Source organism: Pyxicephalus adspersus, chromosome 3, assembly GCF_032062135.1.
Source record: "Pyxicephalus adspersus chromosome 3, UCB_Pads_2.0, whole genome shotgun sequence".
Classification (NCBI taxonomy): Eukaryota; Metazoa; Chordata; class Amphibia; order Anura; family Pyxicephalidae; genus Pyxicephalus; species Pyxicephalus adspersus.
In genome coordinates this window covers 94717961-94741221 of record NC_092860.1, presented here as the reverse complement: position 1 = coordinate 94741221, position 23261 = coordinate 94717961, and the positions used below count along the sequence as shown (strand labels likewise).

The following is a 23261-nucleotide window of genomic DNA, read 5'->3' as shown; positions in this document are numbered from 1 at the left end:
CCCCTTCTGATCACCCTGTGCCAATTCAACCCCTTCTGATAAATTGGCACAGAGTGATCAGAAGGGGTTGAATTGGCACAGTGCGATCAGAAGGGGATAAAGGCGGAGACACGCGCTGCAGCCAGGAGGAGAGGAGAGAAGACGAGAAGCACGCAGGATCGCGGGATCGTGGTATCGGGTAAGTATGTTACCGGTTTTAATTATTTTTAAAACTTGCATTCGCCGTATAGGACGCATCCACTTTTCCCCCCCCAGTTTTGGGGAAGAAAAAGTGCGTCTTATACGCCGAAAAATACGGTACATTTTAAATGATATTGTGTATTGCAAATGTTATGTCACAATGGATAAGGTCAAAACAGTTTGCCCTAAATGCTGTTCTTGACTTATCCTGAATACTTTCTGTGATTATTTTACCATTCCTGTTCTACCAAATCTATTTGCCTGACCAGATGTCTAATGATTGATGCATTTTCAATAATCTAGAAATTATAATAAAAATTACTGTAAAAAAATCTGTACTGCCAGTAAGCTGTCCTAACTACTATTTTTTTTTTTTTTTTTTTTTGCAGTCAAGAGCATTTCTTTCAAGCTATTACCAGGACCACAACATTGAACTGTCCAAACTTCTACATAGACTGGGACTACCTTTACCATCGTGGCTGAGACAGGAGCTCCAGAAAGTGAGATAGCATTGAAGACATCGACTAATGCACAATTTCAGCCTTGTGGTTTCTCCACTAAGAAAAAAATAGAAACATTTCCCTTTCCTTACACTTACAAAAATAAGTCATAGTTCCCAGAATGATTCACAATCCAAGAACACTTATTTATTCACAAGGTGCCTCTTATCAGCACCGTTACTGTCAGATCGATCTCAGTACCCAGCTGAGATTTGCAGTAGTTAAAGGTAATATCCTACATTTAACATGGGACTCACACTGCACCCATTCCTTTTGATAACAAGAGACTTCCAGTAGCTGTTTTATGATTGGAATCCATCATTTAATACAACATGCACTACTCTATGAGAGAACCAAAGCAGAAGTAGATGCAGTGGACTTGAAGGTTAGTTTTACAATCAGGTTGAATAAATCAGTGTACATCTTCATAATAAAATACCATTTTGAATGCTTTATCATAAAAAAATCTCTAGGAAAATTCTTTTTATTTATGCTTTTTATTAAATCAGGCGTGTCATATATTCTCCAATAAAACATTTTGTTAATATTACAATCTGTATCTATTCAGATTTTTTTCTCTTTTTGAGTAATAAAATGGAAATGGTGGTTTGGATGTCTCAGAACAAAAATCTGGTACCTAAAAGTGTTAATATGAAACTTCTATGCATCCCAACTTGGGAACTTGAGGGTTAAGCTGCACATGCATGTCAGATGATTCTCCCCCCTGACAAAAAGGTTGTTTTCATGTCAAGTAAAAATCTGACCTCCGTACAACCCTCCCCCCAACAGATTTATCAACGACCAATCAGGACTGACCGCTGTGCAGGGTACTGCTATCTCATCCTAGTCTACATTGAACAAAATAGTTGTACAGCACTCATTTATTTGTCACTGGAAATGAACATGAAAGATTAATTCCTGGGGTCGGTCATCTGATCTGATGAGTGTCTGATGTTTCCATTGGTATTTAGCCTTGGAAACCAGTCATAGGAGAGAGTGATTTTATTTTATGACATGAAAGCAGAGACCTCAAAGTTGGGTTTAATATGCATTCAAATGTTTTGAGGCAGGACAAAGGAAAGAGGACAACAAGTTAATACATTGATATTTTTCCTAGAAAAAAGGTTTGACCAAAACTCTATAGATTATATTGGAACATGGCAACTACACAAGCCTATAATAAAAATCTTTACGATGCTATAAAATGTATTTATTCTGGGGTTAAGGTTACCAAAGGGCCTAAATGATTTATTCACAAGAGTACAGGTAGGTAGTCCCTGGGTTAAGGACATCCAACATTTGGATGACTCCTAGATACGAACAGGGCTTCCCTGCTCACTCCTGTGCAGGACAGAGGCTTGGAGGGGGGATCGGACGATTTTCATGACTTGCAGAAGAAATATTTTACTAAACACAGCTAAAGTTGTGGGTGATCCTAAGAGCTGAGCTGATCTGTAACATCTTGTAACTCTAATGATTAAGACAAACTCTGCAGTTGATTCTTTTTGCAAATCAAAGCACAGCTTGCTCCAGAATTTAAGTGTCTAAGTTCCAAGGTTTTGTTTTTTGTTTATTTGCTTTGTTTGTGATTAGCTCACAGTGAGGTTTTCTACAGTAACTAACACTATAATGCCTAATATAAAGTAGTATAGTATATAAAAAATATTATACCTGTTCCTACATAAAAATTCAATTTAAGAATAAACCTACAGTCCCAATCCCGTATGTAACCCGAGGACTCCCTGTATACACCTTCTATACCAACATTTTAGAAATAAAATATAATTGTCTAATTTCCTTAAGGTTTACAGAGAACGGTCCAAAAAAGGGAAACTAGTCAGTGAGCAGTTCTCTGAGCTAAAATGTCTTGTTGATGGCAAAGATCAGAAAAGTAAAGCCAGACAGGTTTGAGCAACGAAAAAGCAACAGTAACTCAAATACCAACTTTGTACAAGCGAGGTATACAGAAGAGCATCTCTAAATGCACATCACACTAAACCTTGAAACAGAGGGGCTTGCAAAGCAGAAGACCACACTCTGTTCCTCTTCTGTCCCTCCGTGTCACCAGCAGACATTTACAGGGCACAGAGTCTAAGCAACAGCCTAGTTTTCACCAGAGCCTCTAGACGTGAGGATGTTACACTGCAGGCTGTTACCAGGTTGTGGCCCCCATGGACGCAGGGGCTGGTAAATTAACCAGAGGTCAAGGCAGGCAGCAAAAATTCTTGTTCAGGCAACTTCCTTTTGCCAGTCACTTCATAATATAGGCAAGGTCATGTGATGATTGGGGACCATGTTACCTGTAGGTATCCAAGCCCACCACCAAAGGGAGTACTGGAGATGAGGCAGTTCAGATGGTGTTCCTATTTTCACAGCAGGTGGACCCTGTCTGCAGAACACTCTAGTCCTCAGAGGTAAAGGAGCAGCTGTCAGAGAATCACATGACCTACAACAGGAGGTAACCAGAGAATGGGCTCCCTGAGCAGAACTGGCAGCATGGGAGTGCAAAATGGGTGACACTGAAACAGGCACAGATTGCTTGGTCCTGTGGGGATCTGTGACAATTGGAAAAATGTTGTCTAGTCTACCCAATCAACGCCAATATAAGAGACATAGCTTTTGTTCTGACATAAGTCTAAAGGGCATTTTATTACCATGACACCCATAAAAGCGGTATACTACTTCCACTGACACCAGTGTAAGTAATACCACGGATCCATCCTGACTTATCTACATTTCAATGGGTTAGGATGGTGGTGATGCAATGAAGTGGGGGATATTTTCTTGGCAAAGTTAGGTTGCCTTAGTGCCAATTATGTTGAAATGCCATAGTCTACTGTTATATTGTTGCTGACCATGCCCATGTCCTTATAACCACAGTGTACCCATCTTCTGATGGCTGCTTCCAGAAGTAAAACAAACTGTGTCACAAACCTCAAATCATCTGAAACTGTTTTCTTGGACACGGTAATGCATTCACTGCACTTAAAAGGCCTCCACAGTCACCAGCGCTAAAAATTCAAATCATGGACATGCAGCCAACAAATCTGCAGCAACTGCATGACACTAATATGGTATTATACATCAAAAACCTGGTAGGGAACTAAAACTATGCCATGAAAAATCATGGAAGTTCTAAAGGCAAAATAAGGTCTAATCAGGTACTAGCAAGGTGTACTATCTGTACTCTGTATATTGTGATTTGGCAGGAAGTTATTCTTGCAGATACGTAAAGTTACTCAGGTCTAATATTTTTAGTAATTCAACCTACTTGATGAAAAGGATAACCTGTTTTGCAGGTCAGGTATTTATTATTATTATCCTATGCTGAGTAGGTGCTTAAAGAATTAGCTATAAGCATTAAAGAATGTCTTTTAGACACAGCAAAAAGCTAGGAAATACATTTTCTTCAAGTGATTATAAAAATACTCAAGCATGGCAAGATTTCTTTTTTTCCATTATGATGACTGGTGTTTCAATCAAACAAATTCATGTGGCACATCCTGGATTTTACTCTACAAAAAAATCTGAAATTTTGGGTAATGTAAAAATAATAGAAGTAAACCAATCTTTGTTTCTGATCCATGCTGACTCAATAGCACTAAACAGTTCTTAAGGTTTGTCAGTCACATGTTATTAATAAATACTTCACATTTTCACAGATTCTATGTTAAAGTGGCCTGCAAACAAGCTTGTGGGGAATCAAGCCAGGGTGGTGGTGCTGTTACATGGGAAGCTGGTGATGCTGATTTGATTTTCGTTTGATTTATGGACTGTTGAAACCCCAGGTTGGGGATTGGACCCTCACAAGAGACTTGTATTGGACTCATCCTTATGGTGGGGATGTTCTGATGGACTATGGACATTTACACCACTAGGCTGAAGTAAACCATTTTCTTTATTGTTTATACCTTCCTAAGTTGCTGAAAAGAAGCTGTTTTTTAGTTATTCCAATAAAGAATTGTTTTTGCTACACCCTTTTGGTGAAAAGGCTGTGGTCTGAGTTAATCCTCAGAATTTACAATATATATGTAAATATATCCCAAAGTAATAAACCAGCACCCTAACCCATTGATGCATGACAAAATAAATCAATGTATTTAACCTGTATATGTCAAACTTTGTCCCCAACATCTGTGTGTCATACAGAAAGAAGCTTCCCCACAGTTATCCAGATGTTTTAAAGTCTATATCTTTATTATGTTGGAAGAGGTTCAAGCACATTTTACTTTGTAATTAATCATTTACAGATGCCATAATGTAGTTACAAGGAATATCTATATTGCATTTATGTGTGGACATTTGTTATTTTGAGAGGGGTCATGAGAGATTTTTGGTATATTAATAGATCTTCACAGGGGCTGCCATATGCTACTTTTTACTACAGGCTTCATTGCTTTGACTGCATAACATAAAACTAATTTTAATTCTTCACACAAGAATAAATTCCCTTAAAATCCTAAAAGGCAAAACTGACATTTGATATATAACACATTCTGGATTTCTACTTACTTTGTAAAGTAAAATTAACAGATGAATGGAATAAAGTACGTAGTTCATTATAATAAAAAGGAAAAGTTCAAACTAATGAGGAAGAAAGTCTTGACATACTTTGGTCAGACAATAAATGCTTTCATCCCAGCGAAGAACAAACGTTTTTATATGTGTAAGATCTTACCATGGTGAAACATACTACCGTGTTTTTGTAAAAAGTCAGTAGCAAAGCTAGAGATAATTGGGCTTCAATGCAAAGTTTGTCCCCTAACTCCCGTCCCCCTTCGGCTGCCCACACATATACTCCCACAAACCTGTTCACCCCCCGTCTAATTTATTACCACAAACCTAAATAGGGGGGTCCTCTGTACCTGCCCTACCACAGGTCATCTTCTTGGGTTTATATTGGTCAATAAATTGTATTTCATGGTAAGGGGTTTGAAAACTTGAAACTACCCCTCCACCCTAAAACAGAGGCTAGGTTACAGCTGTCACTAAAGTTAACTCGTGTCCCAACATTAGTGTGTCATAATAGATTGAATATTGGTATTAATCACTTGTTTCACTTGAGTGCTATGCATAAGAATCTGTTTGTCCCTATATTTTTGGTACTTGAGGTACACAGCATTTCATATAGTTATATTCTAAAAGTAAAACTTTAAAGTTTGATACATGTGTCTACTGTCTGAGAATCTGAAACAAGCTATAATGTGCTCATAGTCAGTCAATGTGTCATAAGATATTTGTGGACTCTTCTTTCTGCTACAACCTCCATCCATCTTGATTGGCCATGCCGGGATGATGTAACTCCTGCACAGGCACACACAAGGAAAACCAAAGCTGATGCTGCACAGCTTTGACACCAGAAACGCACAGCAATAATAAGCTAGGATGAGCCTAGGTTTAAAAGTATTTAGTGGTGAACTTGTTTAAAAATCTCCCAGGTTCACCTGTGATAGTCCATCTTGTCAAGTCTTGGAAAGGTTAAGAAATCCCTTTTAACCCCCCCCCCAGCGGTAATCCCGAGTCAGACTTGAGGTCGCTAAAAATGTAAAATAACCCACTTACCTTGTTCCGTTGTCGTCCCCCGGCATCCTGCTGATCCCTGCAGGTCCTCGGGACACGTCTTCTTTCTTTGATCTTCAGCAGGTGACTGCAAAGACAATCTCTGGGGTTTCCCAGTGACGTTGGTGCGGGCGGGAGGAGCAGCGGGAAATTCAAATAATTTTGTATTGGATTCTGTATAGCTGTATTGAATCCAAAACCAAGAAATCTTTAAATAATATATATATATATATATATATATATATATATATATATATAATTATATTATTTATATATATTATACATACTGCTGTACAGTTATAATACATGTTTCACTATTATTTTTTCACAGATTTGATTGTTTTTTTTTTTTTTAAGTTTATTATTAAATTTATTTAATATTGGACATATTTCGGTCAGTTATGCCTAAGAATTATAGGCCTACAATGTAAAATAAATTTCCATGCAAAAAGATGTAACGCTCTTTGTGTGGAAATACGGATGGGATTAGAAGGCTGGGGGGGTTAAGACCCTTAAAGCTACATGCTAATGCTTGTACATACGAGGAAACGTGAATACTTTAAAAAAATATATAACTGATTGAGTTTCAGAAATTAATTTAATAACAGTAGGTCGAAGTGCATTTTATATCATATAACACCAGATTTTAACATTTTCTCAGATTGGAAAGTGATCTGAAGAAAAAAAATGTATTCCAGCAGTTATTTGTTGGGCCCCATGAAAATGAAAACTGTCCAGTCATAGTGAGGTTAAGTATTCTGAAATACATTCTTTTACCTTGTCATGATTCTGTATCATCTAAGTATTTCCTGAGATTCCAAATGTCCCAGGGAAGTATCTATTGTGGCAGGAACTTTCAATCTCTATTTGCTGCCAAGAGGAATCAATGCTATACTAATAAAATGTCAAGATAATGTCTTTATTTCAATTTATTGAATTCTTTATTGATTCTAAGGTACTACTTTTAAGATCCTTGGTGTCCTGATGTTAAAATGTGAATAATGATTTTCTGTTCAATTGCTTTTCATGTGATGTGTTATTTCTCCATCTAAATTAAATAACCCTTCAACATTTCACCCGGAAAGAAAATATGTTTCTTTTATATTATCCTTCAGTATCTATCCACTCATATACATATTTCTAAGTCCTAAAAAGACCCGGAAAGAAAATATGTTTCTTTTATATTATCCTTCAGTATCTATCCACTCATATACATATTTCTAAGTCCTAAAAAGAATACACTTATAAAAAATACCAATGAATATTTTCATTTATAATAGTAATAATTTATGTTCGTGTCTGTTTACAGAAGAGATCTGTCTACGGTGTTGTTTTTTGTAAGGAAACCCCACCACATAAAATTTAGAGCCCTGGACCACAAAGGGGAAATACACTTTTGCTCCACTCTATTCATAACCTTCAGTCATCCCTGATACACAACTTTATGCTTAGAAAAGGTGACAAATGTGAAGTAGGAGTCCAGTGCTACCCTTAAATCTATTTTGGTAATTTGGATATTTAATGGGTGAAAGTTTTTTAAAAAATATAAACAGAAAGGCACACAACAAAACTACTAAATAGTAAGAAGGAAAAAAGAAAATGACACAAAGAAATTTAAAAATTATGAAGAAAATGACCCCATCCAAAATTGTGTGTGTGATAAGTTTTAGCAAACAGACATTTTGGTCATCAGAAGGAATATTTTATTCAGTGTGCTATGGTAATATTTTTCCAGTAAATTTTCATAGCAACAAGGCATGTGACTATAATTTACATTTCCAACTAGTGTAATTTCTTTTAAAAAAAGCTACCCATTCCCCTGTAACACAGCTTTTTTAATGCACAATATAATAATGTGGCGATAAGCAAGGCTTAGCATATTTGGGGCTGGGTATGGTACTAAGATCAGCTTCCAGGTATTTTCTTAATGTCTTGATTTCACAACAGTGTGGTCTTTTCCTGAATCGTGCTTAGGTCTGTATTTTCGGAAAAAGACATCAATCTCATAGGAAATGTGTTTTATGGATTTGTCAGTGATTCATTAATGTGAATGGTACTGTAAAATGCTATTTATCAAAAAAAAAGTTGGCCTAACTGTGTATTAGGACTGGATGATTTAAAATATAACCAAGACCTGGAGCACAGCTCAACAATTTTTTTTTTTCACTTGCCAAGGATTTTTTAATATATTTAGTGTATTTCAGGTCTTCTAAATCCAGAAATGACATCAGTTTCATTGAATTGGCTCTAAGGAAATCATACAAACAGAGTTTTTTATTGACCTCTTTGTAATCAGTTCTATAAATATATTGATAATTTAATTTTCATGTTTCCTTAGTGTTCTATGAGGTTAATATTGAGATCATTATTTCAAAACCTAGAGCCAATATAGCAAAGCCAATACCATATTTGGAATCTGTGCATCAAACATAACCTAAAATGACTTTAATCTGTTTGGCATGATAATGTTTGTTAACCAGTGATTGGTCAGGGGGCCTGTAAAACAAAAGATTACACCATTGAAAGAACATTTTCAATTATATTATAAATCAATGCATATTCTACATTTATCAAAAACCTCCTGAACCCCGTCACTATAATAAACTTTGTAACCTGTTCAGCTCTCAATACCTAATTTCTGTTCAAAAGCTCAGATAATGGTCATTGTGCTTTTAATTGGCAGGACAATGATTTTAACAAAATGTCCTATTGTGGAAAAGTGAAGCACTAACAAATCTACAATTTTTGTAGACCAAGGGGACCAGAAAACAATGCTGGAGCTGAAACACCTGAAAGAAGAACATTGGCAAGTTTCTACTGAAAAGGTGGATTTTATTTCAGGGAAGTGGGTGCAGACAACTTCTCTCCTAAAAACCAATGCCCGTTCACTTTATACCTGCTTACTGTAACAAGGTGGAAGTATTTGTGGGACAACAGATGTCAGGAAGGAATAAAGAACAACACAAAACATTTTTAATGCTTAATTAAAAGTTAGTACTTATGTTAATTGGATGGATACAATGGTCCAAAACAGCAACAGTTTCATCAGCAAGATCACATGACTTGGTCTACACCTGGGAGTGCTCATTGTCATATCATCCAACTAGGAAGAGTCAGGCAGGGAGAAGCCGGCATTTCCTTACGCATATCCAGAAAATGTCAGCATCAGCACTCAATTCTATGATATCTGGAGTTAACAATTATACACTCATCTCAACCAATCAATTCGTTACATGAGCATTGCTAGCTCATTTTGACCAAATCTCCTTGTAACATTATAATGTGAAAAAACTTGTAATTGTTAGTATGAGAATATATTTTGTATATTACCAGCTGCTTTCTTTCTCATTACCCATCAGGGCATGACAGTCATTCTTGTTATCTGATCACTCCCACCCCAAACAAATGTGGGAAGGAGGACAGAAGATGTTCACAAGCACACAGATCAGACACTTTACACAAATCCACCTGTACATGGACAATACGTGTATTCACTATTACATGTTTTTGTATTTACTCTTGCTAAAAAAGATTAACTCCAGTGGAATAATCTGAAAACCTCACCAAATTTCTGCTACATTTACTACATGTTGAATAACATGCTGTTACCTGGTCTGTGTTAGGTTGGCTAAACAATGTTATACAAAAATACACATGTTGAAATATTGATGCAATGAGTAGTACACGAAGCATAAAAAGCTTTTTAAATCATGTTAACTCTATCTAGTAAGGTGCCTACTTTATATTCTTTATTTATTATCCAGCTTACTAACATGTAAATTGGTGATTTGAGTAGATCTATGGGATCTTATTTCAAAAGTCAAAATATTGCTTGCCAACAGTGCAGTAAAACTAATTTACTAAGTAGTACAAAGCTGACTTTAAAATGTAGGATTTTCCCTTGCACATAATATTTTTTTTTCTTGGATTATTTGGATTTTAATTTTTTTTTAAATAATGTATATTACGGAGATATCTTTCTGAAATTAGTATGTAAACAAGCAAATTTCTACATCTTTTATTAAAAAATTAGCAAATGTATTGTACACCTGCGTGTGCATGACTGTGTATTAAAAGTAGCTGTGGTATGTTCCCCTATCAAATGTCTTTTTTTTTTCTAAAAACCAAAGAAGCATTGTTTGGCTGGATCGTTATTAGATGACCTGCTTCAGATACTAAACCTGTTGTTTAAGACCAGCAGAAACTTCTTAGTGCAACTGTATCCTGCAGCATTCCTGAAATCATTGAGAAGGATCAGGTGAGCTTGGTACTGGTTCACAGGACAGAGGGACCTCTGTATAAACAGAATATAGGAATTTTAAAGAACGGACGCAAAAATAAACCATATATAAATTACATAGCATGGACACAATCAAACAGGAAAACTATGCTCTTTTACATGATGAATCAGACTTCGAAGACTTTTATAAAAGTGATGCTACAGATATCAAGCCTAATGGGTGAGTAGACTGCTATACAATTGTCTGAATCATTGTTTGCTACTGCATATGTGTGAATATCTCACATAAATCTTTGCATGCAAATCAGTTCTTAAAATAATCAAAACTATTACTAGTTTATTGATGCATAATGTTATACCAAGAGTTAGTTTTTACCGTATCCCCGCACTATATATTATCATATGTTTGCTATGTAAACAAAACGTAAAAATGAAAACAAAACGTGTTGGCAATTAAATCTTCAGCATTTTTGTATTTTTTCTTGTGAAAAATCATATAGTACGTCACTAAGGGGAGACGATGAAAACATGATTTAACCTTTTTAAAATTCAACAGAGCATGAAACATACTTTTATATACAAAATTGTCCTTCATTCTGTGAAAAAATTATGATTATCACTTGCTAAGGGTTTATTATCTCTAGCAATGATATGATATCAATAAGTCCATTACATAGCACCATGAATACAGATTAAAATAGTATATGCTGAAAGTTCTACAAGGTTTTGATGACCTTAGTCCTGGTTCTTTTGCTAGTCAAATGCTTTTTACACTGACCATTAATATTTAATATTTCTCAAAGTACTATAAACTCTGCCATGAACACACTCTTATCAAATCAATATTTTTTTTCCATTTTGTCCTTGAAATTAGGCTTGCTTTGCAGGGAAGGACATGCCCCCATTTACTTAACAGTAAAACTGTCTACCTCAACTACATATTTAAGGCTTTTTGAATAAAATGTATATGTGAAGCCGTTAAAGGAAATAAAAGAGGGCTTTCAGTTCTCTGCAAAATTGGATATGTATTCTGAAAGATAAAAGAACAGTTACATTTTTGGCTAAATACTGGATTTTTTAGAAATCAATAGGCCTTTCAGCAAAACTAAATGAAGATTTAGGGGGAAGCTGCAATGGCAAATGTTGCTGCAATCTGAGGGTTCCTGTTCCTCGGTCCTCTCTATTAAATACACTAACACACAATTATCATACACAATATAATCAGAGATAGATAAAGGTATAGTAAACAGAAACCAGCCAGTGCTCTTTATGGAATCCTTCAACCCACATCATCTTTTGCTGGTACTGTGCTTTCTTCTGCTTTGCTGTCCTTTAATTCCCATCCTTTGGCATGTGGCACACAGGCTCCTCTACCACCAGCTGGGGCTGACTCCCAGCCTTGTCCTCCATGTTAGTCACAATCTTCCTCCCTCCCCTGCTCCATGCTGGCATACAAGAGGAAAGGAGAGCCGCAAGAGGCAAATGGCAGAAAAAACAAATGCCCCCCCCCCAATCCCAGGGTACCCTGGGATAGTTACACCCCGGTATCATAAAATACATTAATATTTACCTTACATTATTTTGATCAAACTCTTGGTTATTAACTCCTAGTTTTTTTTACTTTGGAACCATTTTTTTTACCCTCATTATCATTAAAAAATATGTTAGCTGCCATTTCTAAGTTCCTCCAAAAATGTTTTTTGCTGGATAATTCTGGCCCAATGACTTTTATTCCTGAACTGTCTATACAGCAAAACTAAGCAGATTAGAGGATTTACACACTTCTTTGCAAACTTCAGCAACTCAAAGTATTCCAACAAGGGGACAAGGCTGCCCAAAAGAGGATAAATCCTCCATTGGTGCATTTGTTCAAGTGACAACACAATGGTAAATTCCCTTACCTTTGGAGAAATTTATTCTACTTCCTTTTGTGTAAAGAAAGTGAAATAAAGACAAATTTCCCTTAGGAGATACATACTGCAAAATTACTTATCATTTTAATTACTCCCTATTTGTTTTTGTTCAAACAAAAATACAATCAGATTATTAGTTTATATCAGGAGACCTTCATCTGATCATTTATTGGCAAGGATTTACCTATATACAGAAATGATGGCCTTTTTGGGATGAGTGTGTTTTCCTTGTGAAAAGCCCCAGTAAAGCTTTGTAACTTTTGCTGGCCTCAGGTTCTTAATGTAATTTCAGAAAAAGTACTTGATCATTAATCTCCATGCAGGTGGCACTCAATAAACCAAGAGCTGTGGAGTATGAATTTTTAATATTGATTCTCAAGATTATTTGACTGTGTTCTTCACGGAAACTGAATTTAGAAATGCACATAGAAAAAAATCAACAGCACTTTTTAAAAGAGATTGATTGGAAGAAAAAAGTTACTCAATGTGCTTATCAAATAATCAACCATTTTATGTGACCAATGTGCAAGCAAATACATACACAGTATATCATCTAATTTGTCTTTTTGTCTGTTTCTTCCCCATATTACGGAATTTTTGTTTAAATAAAATGTTACATCTTTACTTTTTTAATTGTGAGAAATACAAGTTTTATAGCAGTGTTACATTAATCAGTTTCTAGTAGGCTGTTTTCTAGTTCAACTTGGGAAGTGCAAAGAAGCTTTACTATGGCATAAAATACTGTGTTCAGTAATCTGCCTTTATTTTAAATACCACATCAAGACAAGATAGACTGGATTTGTCGAAGCAATCCGCACAAAAAAAAAAAAAAAAGTTTTGTGCATGCAAAACGTATTATATTTATGAATATTATAAAAGAATTCATCTTCCATTTGCATCTTTCCCAACCTCAAACCATGCTTTTTTTTATTTTTTTTAGTGAGCACATTTCAGTAAAATTTTCTTCTCATTGGATTTGACTTTTGCTGACATTTACAGAACATAATCTATTTTTATATCCAGACTGATTAGCAAATAAAGTAATCCAGGCTATTATGCATATTGTCTTAGCGCATTTCATTATCATAACGGCTGCTTCAGCTGCAGAGGAGATGTGTAATCCACATCATTGTTTTACATTTTTATTTAATGGCACCATTCAACATTCTTGTGACCTCTCATCCATAGTGTTTTAAATGCAAAAATATTTTACCTTGAAGTTTAACCAATTAGATTTTCATGTATTCTACAGACCAAAGACGTTTCCTGCTATGGGAAATCATTATTTAATTCAAGTATATATACCATGAACATTAAAGAACAAAGGATTTCTGCAGAAGTTTAAGGTCTTTAGAAAAAAAATGAATAGCTTTTTCAAATCATTATTCCTATGTATTCAAGTAAATGTTATCAATGTGATTAAAGTAAATATTAATTGTATGATAAAGGATTTTCATGCCTGCATTATTTTCCCTTTTGAGGCTTGGTAAATTTTCTGTATGTGCAGAAAGTACCTGTTGATCCTCAGAAAGTACCAGTGTCTTTGTAATGTCCTGCACACTAAACATTATGTCATTGTTCAGCAACTTTGTACTTTTTTTTTTGTATTGTTACTTATTCTTTTACATTATTATGAATAATGGTTATAAAATCTAATCATTATAAATATAATCATTATATTCATTAATAATTATAATTTAATATAATTATAAAAAATGACATTTTAAAAATTCAGTACCTAAGGCATAAAATTAAAAGAGGAGGGACCAATTCAAAACTCAGAAGACCATATTTCTTTCACAGTATAGAAAAAAGGGATCCTGTGCAAAGGAAAAACGATAGGAAAATGGATAGGGAGGACGCATTGGAACTGATTTATTAAAGCTCTCCACGGCTGGAGAAGATACACTTTCATCGGTGAACCTCGATGATCCAGTATTTATGGAATGGATTTCTTAAAAGTCATTTTACATTTGTTAGCAAATATTTTCAATCCTGGACCAGATCCATTCCAGGTTTGCTGGATCACCCAGGTTCACTGATGAAAGCACATCTTCTCCAGCCTTGGAAAGCTTTCATAAATTCAGTCTTTTGGGAGGATGTAAAAGGTGGTAGTCCTGCCAAAAAATAGGCAAAACATTATACAAAAATGGCAACAACAAGGGGCACCATGAACATATTCCCAGAACAAAGCAAGGAAAGTGAACCAGGGTTGCCACACACACACAGATAAGTCTCACATTTATAGGATAGCAGTAAGACTTTTGTTAAGAATATTGTAATTGTTTGATACCAGGCAAGAGATCAAATAGCCTTAAAGCCTGACACTCAATCTGAAAAGCCTTTTCTGATCGGTGGGGGGGAGGGGTAAGTAGTCAAAAATGAAGGCATTCATTCATAAGAAGTTTACATTGTTATCAAAGACCTAAAACAAATTTCTGTTAATGACTACTTATCCCTAAAGCCTAACTCTAGCTAATTAACCTCCCCAGAGGTAACCCCGAGTGTGACTGACCGGGAGTTCCCGGTGACGTCGGTGTGTGTGGACGTTTTCTTCGGGGCGGGAAATTCAAATCTATTGGTATTGCATTCAATACAAAATAACTGTTTAAATGCAAGACAGTGGATTCATGAACATTTATTTTACAGTATAATATAATAGTATGAGTATAATATTTATTTAAAAAAAAACATTTTTAAAAAATTAAAAAAAAGTTTTTTTTTAAATGTATTTGTTTTATTATTTTGACATAATAGTTTGTGTTTCAAACTATTTTACTCGTACTATTATATTATACGGTAGAATAAATTTTCATGAAAAACAATGTACCACTTTTAGACATATAAAATCACACAGAAATGAACCGCTCAGGACGTTAACACAACTACCCAAGAATTTGGTTTCCCCCCATAATGCTTGGGTTATGTATTTTTTTTGCCTATTGTGCCAGTAAGACACACTTTTACTTATCTATTCTCTCCAGTGCACGCCTTCAACATCCATATTTACAATGTAGGACTACTCTTTTTGCATTGTTGTGACATCAGTCCTGTAACTGCTGGATATAGCAGAGTACAGAACACTCGTCAGGAAACTAGTCACACAAGTGGATGAAGATTTTGGAAGACAAAAATACGGAAAGTTATAGATCTTTTTACTGGTAACCCTGGACAAGAATGAACATTTAAGCCTTGCAGTGCCCGGGAAGGCCCTGAGCAAGAATAGTTTTATCACATATCTGGAGTTAGGCTTTATACTAATACTATTGTTTCTTTATGACTTTAGTCTATTTTGTGTTATACATATTTTCAACTCTCTGGTCTCATTTACATTTTTTTCTGAGGACATATTTCACAGCAAAATGTTAAATCTAAATGTCAGCATCACATCAGACTTTAAACCATCTACACTGCATTTGTTGTTGCTCTGTTCATTAGGATTTATACGTGCATCACTTAATTGAGTTGAAGGAGATTTTATTGATATGTGCTTTCTGCAATCTGCTGATCTCCCTCAGGCTGGTGATTGCATGGCTTGCCAGAATAAAGGATGAAAAAATAAGAAAGATTATGGGAATGTATCAATCCATTACAATAATCTGCTTTTCACTAAGTACACCCCAAGGAATAAATAAACCCACTGAATACTTGAAAAGGTTTATGCATTCAGCATACACAATGGGTAAAGAATGGAACAGAACATTTCAAAATGCAATTTTTAATGCAAATCCAACTTCCATAATTTTCTTACAAGATAAATATATATTGATTTACTTAAAAAGGTTGGTGGTCCTCCTAAAAAACATCTTTAATTTGTTCTTTATGTTTGTCTATTTTTTATTATTGAATGAAAAGTTGGTTTTTCCTTAATTAAAATAAACAGGTAGGTATTACAAAGAAGTGCTCTATGGGTTGGTATTCTCAGATTCAGAACAAGCGTTCTGCATAAACATTGTGGGAAATGCACTCACCGCAGAGAGGTATACTCAATTTCAGGGTGTTCTGCCCATTTTTATTTGCAAAAAACATCATGGACAGTGGAATGTACAGTGGAAAATACAATAGTTTATAGAAGAGAGAAAAGGCAGGCTTTTTTGGCAGGGTATCAATTTTATTTTTATCCAAGAAAAATATTAAAATCTAAATATTACATACATCTACTATGCTAGTTTCTATGCTAGACATAGTTTTCATATGATCATTGGTATATTAGTAGCCCCATGTAGTAGCTTTTCCTCCAAACTATTGCAAAAAATATCCACAGAAAAGGATAAGGATTCCAAAAAAGGATTCCAAAAATAGGCAAATCAAGGGTTTTTACCTCACATGTGATCAAAGTCATCACTGCATGACATACATCACAAGTTTTAGCCTCCTGGCTCTCTCTGTCTGATTTCACAGACCTGAACTTTGGTAAACCTCTTGGGCTCTCCCAGCACATAGGCTACATAGCCTCCTCACCTGAGCCACCTGGACTCACTCTGCAACTCCCCCTAAGTTAAAGGTAGATGCCTTTTATCAACAATGGCCAGGTGCACCAGAGCTATTTTAATTTGCTGGCCTGGAAGCAGGATGTAGTAGCTGGCCCACCCATCCTTTTCAGGACACTCCAGGGATAAAAAGCTGCAAATATACAACACAACATTTATTTACAGCCCTATCCAGCCCTTTGAAACTAAGATGTATAATGCCAAATATCCTCAGAATTTGATATCATATATTTGATTCTACGACAACATGTAAAAATGAGAGTAAAAAGTAAAAAAAAAAAAACAGCCAATTAGCATTCTTCAACATGCATTCCCTAATGACACATCAGCTTTAAGGAGCATTAAATACTAAAAACGTAATTATCACCTGACATGATGCATACATATCTAATACCAGTTTATTGAAACCAAAACAAAACATTAAAAGTTACCATAAGTGGTAAACCCTTATTCTTTATAGTGAACCTTTTAATATTCTAGGCATGTAAACTGACCGGAGGGTTTTTGTCCACTAATTGTGCATTGATGAATTGTTTATAGAGAAAAATAGATCATGTTTGGCAGTGGTTTCTGTAATCACTGGCAAAGTAAAGGGTTGCTTGGACAGACTGGTTTTATGAAACTTTTCCTTTACTATTTTGTAACACTCAGAAAAGCTTGTGTTTTTATTGATAAAGGTCAAAGATCGATTAATCCAATATTCCATGTTTCTGATAATACAGCTTTCTGGAGGACTAAAAATGTTATCCACAAAACTTTCTGTTCCATTTACTCTTCATCAAAGTTTATCTTTCAGATGAGCAGCTGCTTCTTAAGATAAGTGCACAAAGCAAATGCTGCTGACAGTGAATGAAAAGATAAAGCTACTATTTGCATCAGGTGAAGTGTTCGATTGTTTATTTTGCAGCTGTAGAGATGCAGGTCAAGATAGCTGATATATCTTTCATTTTATAAGTGGCTGCATGAGAAATGGAATCATCGGCTCATTTAATTATAATGTGTGGCTGTTGGAAAAACACTGCTAGATGATCCCATTATGTCATTATACCATCAATTATTGGTGTCTTAAGACATGATAGATCATTTCAGAACAGGTTACATAGATTAATTCAATGGTAACTATTGTTATTAGTTAGATCCCTTCTTTTGATTATTTCTGTAGCATTCATAAGCTTCAAATGGCTATCATCTCATTAGGCCATGTATGTGTCCCAGCTTTGTTGAAGTGAAATCTGCTAAAGTTTGCTGGCAAACTGACATTTCCTGGAGTGTCAGTCGTCTTTTTTTCCCTATAGTGCTTCCTTTGAACCCTTTTTCACTAACGTATTGTGTAGTAACATGGAGAGAAAAAATTTTGACAAACTGAAACTGAAAGTGTTAATTTCTCAGCCAAGATGAAACTTTCTTTCATCAGTGCCATTTTTTAACTGACAGAGCCAAATTATTGTCAAAATGTACCCTCTGTTTCTATAGATTTACCACACCATTATTATATCTAGGAACATAATCATTTTAAAAGTTATTTTGATCCACGCAAGGCTTTATTCTTCTAATATTTAAATCAGGCTTAACATTTTTTTACCACATCTAGATCATCCTATTTTCTGTTTTTTTATTCGTACCTAATATATTTACCATGTAATTCCTCAGTAAAAAACTTTCCAAATTATTATTTAATTTGTTTTCAAACTTTGGTGCCACTATGCAGCTTTGCTCACTGTAGGGTGCAGTCTTGACTTCCACCATGATGGATGATGATGCCAATAACAGGAACAGATTTTCTAAAAGTGCCTCTGGGGCTTTGCACAAGGAGGTGTGTATACAATCCATTTTAGAAAAATCTTTAAATCTCTATCACATAAGTAAGACCATCAAGTAAAATTTGCAATCCAACACTGAAATATGAATATAGATGATGTTTCACCTAAAAAAGATTTATCTTTCTTTCAGTCTTGTTCTGGTATTTACAGCAAACAACAACTAAGTCTGAATATCTGACACTTCCCTACTGCAGTTAAATTGTTAACTGTAATCACACCTTGCACTGCTTCAGGGGCAAGTAAAGGAGGAGAAAAAAAGAACTTACATTGTATGCATGCAGAATAATGATAATAAAGTGTATGTTGGGGCAAAGTATTTTGTGCATATTGCATACAGTATATCATATGCAGTAAATATCTGCAGTACAAGCAAATCTTCTAAAACTCTCTATAAGTTCCTGGCAGAAATACACTCACCTTTAAATTTCCTGTTGTGAGTTGATAATATATGCCTTTGCTGAACTAAAGAATTCTTCCTCATCTCCTAATCTGCAGAGTCTGCAGAGTGCACTGGACACACAACAGGTATTTGTTGCTATTCATTGAACAGACCAAACAGATCATATTAAAGAAGTCAATAATTGGGTTTATATACATAGTTCTAATTGCTTGTTTACTTCTTTATGCTCTCACGACTTTAAGAAACCATGACAGGTTTAGTTGTGTATTTCTCCAGTAGAACATTACTAGCAAAATCAATCATTGCATTTGGCATAATGTGTTTAGATGGCACTAGAAGTTAACTGGCTTAGGATCTAGGTGCTACTAGCGCATATGCTAAGTACTATCCAGTTGTGCATAATACTATCTAGTTGTGTAGAATCAACCAGTGTGATTCGACTAAAATTTTAGAATAATGTTGTCTCAGAGCCATAAAAATCAACAACTGACCACTACAGAAAACATGTTTTGTAAAAAGTTGGAAACTAACAACATAAGAACATAATATTAAAAGCTGTAGGGCAAAGTAGAATTATAGACAAATAAACTCTTGCATTTTTTTTAAAGTTTCTTTTCATATTGTAAATAAAAAGTGATTGAACATTTGGGACACAATATTATATGAATAATTATTTTTATAATAATTTCTGTATTTCAGGAAAACAGGAAAAATTGTGAGAAGATTCTCAAGTAAAATGACATGGATACAACCGCAGTGGGTTTGCCATACAGTTTTTATAATGGTCCTGGTCTTATCACAAGTTGCTTTATGTCTCTATGTTCTCACACAAGACATTGACAAGAAATCTTCTGATACGGAGAAGGCCACGCTGCAGAACCATTCATTTGGCATGAACAGTAAGCAACCTTTCCTACCTCCTGTGTTACTCATTTTGGTATATGCTGTCATAATCAATAATATTCTTACATATTTGAAATGAAAACATTTCTAAAATTATTCAGATATTTGACTTTTTTATATAGTAAAGATTTAAATATATCTTAAGTGTATTCGACTGTATGATTTTATTACCATTACAATTATTATGATGTCTTTATATAGCACGCATACATTATATGACACACTATACAGAGCCCAAAGTCATGTCAGCATGATTCATATCATGCTTTAGGAAAAAGGAAACAATTTAAATATCAAAAGCATTGGTTTTACAAATTTTACACAAATTAGTTGTTGTTTTGGGCTTATTGTTTAGGTGATTGTCTATGTTTTTTTTTCTTAGTGAATGTTTACCTTGATGGACCTAATATCTTAAGAATAGAAAAACAATGTATTAAGAAAGTATATCACATCAGGGGACATTTATTTAAATATACAGTAGACTAGTCTTTGCAAATGCTGGTAGTTTAAATGATCTGTCAACATAATTTTTTGTCTCACTGACTCTGATGGCAGTGGAGGTCACAAAGGTCTTCACACTTACCTATTAGTATGTGTCTCTGACATAATATATTTTTTATTTCCTCAGTATAATGATTCAGACCAAGCAGGTTAGGAACAGTAGGTCAGTTTTCTGGTGCCCAACCACTGGGAGAGGAGGGGTTCAGCCTGGGTTCGATAAGCACAGACTTTAAACGTACCTTCTATATCAAACAATTATGGTGATTTAATTTTGGTACCAGATATAATAACAGAAAAATTTCAAGTTTTCACGTTCCACTCTGTTATTCACACCATTAATAGAATTTTTTTTGATGAACATGGTGTAATTTTAAGTAATTTGTTATTTGATAGGATTACCCAGCTTCACTGATGAAAGTGTAGCTCTGCTTTAATAAATCAGGCCCATTGAGATGTAATTTAAAGAGCACCATGTACTTGTCTAGAAAAACCCTTCCATGTTTTATTTCTATCCTTAAAATTTATTTGAAATATACAAGAAAGTATATTATGATATATTATATCACTTCTATATTATACAGATAATAGAGGCATCCTGAAACTTGACAATGGAACCAACCTGGTAAGAATATATTATTTTATAGTATTCTAAATCAGTGCCTAGCACTGACTCTAAAATGGATATAAATAGTATTTAGGTAATGCCTAACTTGCTATAGTACTGAGTATCATAAACAATTTCCATTTCATCCTTCATCCTCCTACAGACTTTAAGAAAGCAAATTCTGTCTACAACCTGAAAAGTTCTATGCGTGAATGTGGTTTGCAAAAGCCTTTTTCAAACATATAAATAAACCTTTTACAACCCCGCCCATACCTTTCCCAAAAAGACAAATATTCAGATATGGTGAAAATGGCCTTCTGGCTAGTTATTACCTTACAATATATTTTAACATAACTTACCATTTAAAAATCCATAAATAACAACATCAATAATAACCATGGCTTAATATAATAACAATACCATAATAAACCCAAGACAAAACCCCACTCGGCAGGTGGCAGGTCCTCGACCATATTAAACTCACATAATTCATTAACCCAGGATCTGCGTTATATTGATACACACAACTGCTCTCAGGAGCCACTCCACAGCCACGGGAACTATATAAATAACGCATTCCTCCCGCCAATAACCCTTTTCACCAACATTATTACACCAACTTGGAGACCCCATACCACCGATGGCTCACCACACCCATCTCAATGTACTATAACTTTAACCAACACCTTTCCCCTCGAGGACCTCACAGCTCCACAGCGCCACAAAGGTAATACCTTACCTTTGTGCGCCCCTCCACACCATCGGGGCCTGCTAAATCCCATCCTGCAAACCAGGCAAACACATATCAATACCAACTGCATTCAAATGAACGCCATCCCCTTGTAAAAACTGTTGACAACCCACCTCCAAATCTCTGTGCCTGACAACTATCCCCCTATTCCTAACCACAAATCTGCCAACCTCCCTGTTAACTTTAGCTCTAGCTTTAGCTTTATTTATCTAGCTTTAGCTCTAAAAGGCACCCTCAAACGCAAATAATCCCACTTTATATCAGGTATAAGTTCACTCATGGACCTAATCCCCAAATCATTGCCTCCAGTGTGGATTACCACAACATTTGGAGGCCTATCCAACCTCGCAAACCTGGTAATTTCCGGCAACACCCTACATCACAACATGCCAGGAACCCTGATCCATCTCAATACCACATCTGCCATGAAAATCCCCAATTGTCGACCTTCAGGCCGAACTGCAGACCTCCTGGCTCCCCAGCTAACTTTTGAATGGCCGACTATCCATATCCAACACTGCTCCAATCCTGGAACAATAAAAAAAAATTACAGGTACAACCATCATTCCCGCACTGCATGTCTATCCATGTATCTATTTAGGAAAGGGAGCATCCTTTCTAATCTTACCGGGGTCCTTCCTTTTCCAGTAGTGCCCCCCCCCCACTGCCTAAACTGCCTGTTACAGCAGGCAAAACCATGATGTCTGCCACATCCAGAACATTCGTGTTTAAACCTGCATGACAATCCAAACCGACAAACACCCTCATTGAATTGCCAACAAGTTCCCTTTCAGCGCAAGGCCGAAAACCCAGAGGTTTCTGGCCCCTCCAAGAAAGGACTGCAAACTCACCTTAGCCGAAATCATCAGCCACATCCAAAGCCCGATATCCTTATAATTACAGGGCAATGAAGTCCGGACCTTCTGTTGCCTAAACTGTTCATCATATGTCAACCAAGCTTGACCACTGTAAACCTGGTACGCCTCATTAATACCCTCCAAATAACCAAAAAGAGCAGAACAATTATCCGGCGCCTTTTCAACAATCATGCTAGCCAAAATAGAGAAAGCCTGCAACCAATTACCAAAGTTCCGCGTTATCAGCCTATACCGCTGCGCCTCTTCATACCCCTCTTACCATAATTCAAACCCCTATCCACATTAAAACGCTCCAACGGAAGCAGTGTAAATATGTTAACATATTCCCCTTTCCAAATCTTTTCCCGCATCTTTTGTTTCAAATGTGACCCCAAAGGCCCCTCAAAACACACCTATGCTTCCCCGTGTGCGCTGTCCCCCACACTTACCTGGTCTTCGTTCCCCGTCGAAAGGCCTCCCCCTTGCCCCACCATTTCCCGCCCCAGAACCACACAAACCCTGCTGTCACAAAGGAAATCCGCT

At 35.7% G+C, this 23261-nt stretch overlaps 1 protein-coding gene across 1 annotated transcript in view; it reads left to right on the top strand.

Moving 5' to 3' along the window:
* LOC140327433 (bifunctional heparan sulfate N-deacetylase/N-sulfotransferase 4-like) overlaps positions 1–1133 on the top strand; it is a 144697-nt gene extending 143564 nt beyond the window's left edge. Inside the window, exon 14 of the mRNA XM_072406819.1 lies at positions 570–1133. Coding sequence (XP_072262920.1) covers positions 570–689 — 120 coding nt within the window. The 3' untranslated portion in view covers positions 690–1133. The remainder of the gene's footprint in view (positions 1–569) is intronic.
* Positions 1134–23261: the final 22128 nt, after the last annotated feature.